We start from the raw sequence: 5687 nt of genomic DNA, 5'->3' as shown, positions 1-5687 counted from the left end.
CTGTGACTTGACTTGACTCAGGAAGATCAGCTGTGACTTGACTTGACTCAGGAAGATCAGCTGTGACTTGACTTGACTCAGGAAGATCAGCTGTGACTTGACTTGACTCAGGAAGATCAGCTGTGACTTGACTTGACTCAGGAAGATCAGCTGTGACTTGACTTGACTCAGGAAGATCAGCTGTGACTTGACTAGACTCATGACGATCAACTGTGACTTGACTTGATTCATGAAGATCAACCGTGACTTGACTTGATTCATGAAGATCAACCGTGACTTCACTTGATTCATGAAGATCAACCGTGACTTGACTAGACTAATGAAGATCAACTGTGACTAGACTTGATTCAGGATTGGCAGCTGTGATATAACGGGGCGCTGTTGTGTCCGCCATTTTGCGAGCGGACGCAGTGTCGCGTTCCTCCGCGACACCCACAGTGAATGATGAACCAACAGTCAACAAAGCATAATCCATAAACTGAGCGAGTGACGAACGCGGACCCTCTCGAATGAGCTTAGACTTTTTCTGGGCATTAATCAGCCGTTAAAGTCAATCAGGACACAGTCTGGCAGATCAGAAAAGTAAGATAGATCTAAATACTTTTGTACATAGTCCTCGAGCGGTCGCGTGCCCTGCTCAAGGGCTAATAATAGTCTTGCCATATCCATACCTGGCCAATGTCTGCGTGAAAAGCTGCTGGATTCTTGTATGGCCGAGTATTCTGTTAAGGAGTAACCAGAACATGATGCGTGCGGATCCATGTGCAAAGCTTTTATTAAAAGACGTGGTCACAAACACAGGCAGGGTCGAAACACCAGCGAACAGGTATGGTACGGGCAAATCACAAGAGCAGTCCAGTAAACAGGCGTGGGTCGATCGACGGTGAACAATATCCAACAGTGCAAGGCAAAGAGAGATAATCCAGGTACATAGCAATAATCCAGGCAGGGGCGAACAGAGTCCGAAAAAGCAAGACAAAAAGGGTAATCCGAAAACACAGGCAAGAATCTGAACGCAGGAAAACAGGCAAGGCGAGACTATGACTAAACTAGCAAAACTGGAATTGGCTCCGTAAAGTGCTATCACTAGGTGAGTAATAAACGCAGACAATACTCGGCGACTTGAGCAGGATCTGGGTGGGTGTTATATAGTGTGTGTAATAGCTGTAACCAATCACACGCTCACCTGAAAGCTGTGTGCAATCAGTGCAATGGATGACGGGAAATGTAGTCCAGGGTATAGTGTAACAGTCTGTGTAGTGTGAGAGTCCATGTAGTGAGCGGGTGACCTCTGGTGGTGAGTGAACGGAAGTTCATAGACCGGATTCGTGACAATAAACATGAATTTAACATTATTTGGCACGTTTTAAACTCTATCTCACAAATCATAATGCATTTCAAAGCAGTTGTATGAAAAGAAGAGTTAATTAAGAACTAATGGTCAATCCAGTGGCGACATTGGACAGAGGAAGTATTCTGGAATATTTTCAGGTTTTTGAAGCCCTGTTTACACCTGGTCAATCAGATCACACAGGTGTGAAACATTTAGAGCTTGTCCACCTTTGACCACTTCCAGAGGTAGTCGAAAATACATTCGACCGGATTGTGTTCATGGTGTAGATGCTCATGTGCTCGAATGTGTTCAAACAGCCACAAAAGACCGCCTACAGATATAATGCGTAAACATTATGGAAAGCGCACAAGCCAGACAGGATTTCAACATTTTCAGCTAAGAGATCAAAGTTTGTTTTGGAAAGGATAAACGTACCAAGCGCAATGTTCTCTCAGCATTCTATGATTTCTAACACACACTGCACAAATTAAAAACCCGCTGCTGTCATTATGTTTTTCTGCCGTCTTCAGTCACGTTTATATGTAAATTGTATGCGCCCATTCATTTGCTCACCCATAAATCCTCCCCTCCAAGAAATCAGGACAGAAGTGGTTGAAAGTGGACAAAAGAGACAGCAGGTGTAAACATGTACGTGTCTCCTTCGTCCACTTGTGATCCGACTGACCAAAACGCATCTTAATAACAGGTGTAACCAGGTCCTTGGAAATGGGGTGAGTTCCTTCAAATGACAGTGGTTCTTGTCCCAGTTCTGCAAGGACTCCCTAGTAGTGCATATGTTACACTATTTTACACTAGTGCATATTTTACACTCCTTACACAAAAAAAAAAAACATTTTGGGTTGTTTTCAACCCATGGCTGGGTAAATATTGGACAAAACACATCGGATTATAAATGTAACCTATGCCAGGTTGCTGTTACCCAGCCATGGATTGAAAACAACTCATTGTTTTAGAGTGTATTGATTTAATTAAAACAAGTTCAAACCAAAATAACCTTTTATTTGTACAGTATCCTTTTTCATCCATTAGCTATTGAATGCCAAAGGTTGTTAACCATCACAAATGTTTGAAATATTTCAGAGATTGTCGATGACAACTCTATATTGAGAGCAGATTTCATTCAGGAGCTTCTTCCATCTGCTGAGCGAGCGGCTCTCCTTTATCACCTGACTTTCCTGAGTCTGGGAGGATTCCCAAAGCTGGAGCATCTGATCAGAGATCAAGCTATTGAAACACAACTGCTGTTTGGATCCTCTGAAGCCCTTCTGCTGAGGGTATGAGGCCTAATTCATCATAACCATCAATGTCATCCATCAGCCCTCTGATTTAAATGTTTATTCAAAAAGAGTCTTTCCCTCTTTAACACTTGGATTATGTGGATGCTGTGATTAACTTTCAAAAGGTGCTCTCTGTCACTGTCTTTAATCATTTCTGTGCATGACTGTATGGTAGGCCTAGTTAATGCCACATGCACTGTAATATGTTTTATACTGAGTTAAATTTTCAAATGAAAATGGCAACACGATCATTTTATAAAGTATGCGTTCATATGTGTAAGGGCTAACGTTCCATTTTCGCTGAAGGAAACCGCTGTGGTGTGATGAGGGGTGAACGCAGCGAAAACTTTACAGTATGGGGAACTGATTGCTCCCTCATGACCTTTTGTATCATCATATATCAAAATGACATCAAACTGTATTTATGACAAAGAACTGCACAGATGCAGATATTGTAACAATCTATAGATAAACACACACCTTGCCCTCTGTTTCTCACTCTGCGCCGCCGCGTTCTGCGGATAGAAGAACGCACTGAAAGACTGGGAAAAGCCGATCGAAGTCTGCCGCCATTTTAATATGAAATTTAAAGGGGACTGAGGCCATCAGAATTTGTGTACAGTTTATGGAGCTAATCACAAAATCTTTAGGGGGGGCTGAGTAGAAAGTCATTCCAAAGATTAATCAAAATCAGCAAAAACTGGATTCACAGATAGAGCTTGCTTCAGTCCATCACAGGAAGGAAAGTGCAGACAAGGCAAAGTTAGAATACCACACGGAATCAGCAGAGGAGGCGGAGCCATGGAATTGGGTGGAAAAAATTGAGAAGCAGTCTAAAAACAATGTGATCCATGCATGAAGATAATAATAATCCAATTGTTGAACTTAAACATGACAGCTTTGTATCACAAGACAACACAGCAACGCACAGCTAACAGAAGAACTAAGGAGTACAGGTATACTGGACAATATTTGCACTCAAACTTGTCACAACGAGCTAGAACAGGAAGAGAGAACTAGAAAATAAGGAATTACCCAGATATCACACGTACGTCTACAAGATGTCTGTTAAAGATCTCTTGATCTGGAAAGCATCTGCTGTCCACAAACGTCTGACAGACGTCTTTCAGATGTCCGTTTTACATACATTCTAAATCATAAACGTCTTAAAGACATCTAATAGACGTCTATTTGACATCTAAAAGGAGACGTCCAATAGACGTATTGCAGATGAGCAAACACTCTAAAAAATACGTCTTGCAGACGTCAAATAGACGTCTCCTAGATGTACGTGTGCTATCAGGGTACCACAATTAGTCATGACAGCGTCACATAACTTCAGAAGTTACTATACTGTTATGATTCGCTGATGTTTTTAACTGTATACGGTTGTGTAGTCACTGTGAATTGTCATGACTTACTAGTCTATCACATGATTAACTTGGTGATTGATGTTGTCTCGTAGTGTGTCGGCACGAGTTCCAACCTGGTCACCTCCCTGTTTCCAATGTTGAAAACAGCTGTGGAGAAGAACAAACCCAGTTTGGCGGTGAGGTACCTGATGAAAGCCAAAGAGTGGATCAGTGACATCGTAGCACAAGTGGATGACATAGTGGAGAGGTGAAAATATTAGTAATATCTTATAGGAACAAATATGCGCCAACTTAATTCAAAGGGGAAACACATGGGTGATTTTATAATTGCAGGTAAATTTGATGTTTGTACAGATGGTGATTATTTTTAAGAATTCAAATAATTTGCTATTCAGGGTCATGGATCACAAGATGTTTTGGGTCATAACAATAATATATTTTTTGTAAAAAGTGTCAATGTATATAGGTATAGATCATATAGAAATTATATGAGTAAAGTTACTGTTTGAGCATGAAAAAAGAACAGAAGGGAGAAAACCAAACACTGCTGTATTGATCAGAGATGCACAACAGTTCCTGTAGAACTGTTTTAGATCCTACGCTGAAGTAGGAGGTAATTTAGTTACCCCAAACGGAGTTCCTAGAACATCTCGGTTACATATTGTAACCCTCGTTCCTTGAAGGGGGGATCGGAGACGTCACGTCGGATGAGTGACGAATTGGGATCTCGCTTAGAGAGACCAGTCTACTTCGAGTGTAAACTAAACGAGCCAATGCACATTCGCATGCGATTATTGCATCCAGCTGCCGCTGATCACAGCATGAGTATAAGTAGGCAGCAGGTGCAGCACATATTCAGGTTTTCGCTGAGGATCCGAGCTACGTCACGTCGGATGACTGATGAATTGGGATCCCTACCAAAGGGCCACAGATACTGCCCCTTCCAGTGTCCCGTGGAAGCCACCTTACCACAAGAAGACCAGCTACTGCTGCTATGGCACTACCCACTCAGTAAGACTGGATAACACTGGGAAAACTTACCCGTACCACTTGGGACAGGAACGTTGCGGAAGACCCATCCTTCCAGAAGAAGGTTTCGGAAGCACTTACACATATGAACAACCGTTTAGGCGCATATGGAAGATTAGAGGTGATTGTAATCCTCTTGGAAAATATCAGAAAGTCTGCCGGAGAAACACGGGATCTGAGACTAAACCGTGGAATTTACACATATAAGATCCACTTAGGTCTCTACATATGGAACCCAGCCCTCTACCGGTTCTCATGGATTCATCGAGTGAGGGCCTGGCACCGGACGCTCCGCCACGTCGAGCTGCCGAAGGGACGGAGGAGCTCGACAGGGTCTACAATATGGACTCTCTGGAGCGGATTTAGCAAGCTGACCCGAAGCTGGGGCCTCTCAGTGCTTCTACCAATTTGAGGTGAGAACACAGGAGGATACCAGCTCCACACGAAGGCTATAGAATCTAGCAAACGTGTTGGGGGTCACCCAGCCCGCAGCTCTACAAATATCTGCCAGCGAGCTGCCACGAGCCAGCGCTCAGGAGGATGCAACACTTCTAGTAGAGTGAGCTCGCAACCTGAATGGGCAGGGCACACCCTGTGCCTGATAAGCCAGGGTGATGGCATCCACTATCCAGTGGGCCATCCTCTGCTTAGAGA

General features: G+C 43.2%; 1 protein-coding gene across 1 annotated transcript in view; it reads left to right on the top strand.

Annotated features, from left to right (window-relative positions):
• The window catches only part of LOC107668085 (uncharacterized), a 33223-nt gene that overhangs the window by 12125 nt on the left and 15411 nt on the right, over nt 1–5687 (top strand). The window contains exons 4-5 of the mRNA XM_016459865.1: nt 2435–2628; nt 4097–4251. Coding sequence (XP_016315351.1) covers nt 2435–2628; nt 4097–4251 — 349 coding nt within the window. The remainder of the gene's footprint in view (nt 1–2434; nt 2629–4096; nt 4252–5687) is intronic.

Source organism: Sinocyclocheilus anshuiensis, unplaced genomic scaffold (genome assembly GCF_001515605.1).
Source record: "Sinocyclocheilus anshuiensis isolate Anshui unplaced genomic scaffold, SAMN03320099.WGS_v1.1 scaffold1030, whole genome shotgun sequence".
Lineage (NCBI taxonomy): Eukaryota > Metazoa > Chordata > Actinopteri > Cypriniformes > Cyprinidae > Sinocyclocheilus > Sinocyclocheilus anshuiensis.
The sequence above is the reverse complement of the archived record's forward strand: the minus strand, read 5'-3'. Positions and strand labels throughout refer to the sequence as shown.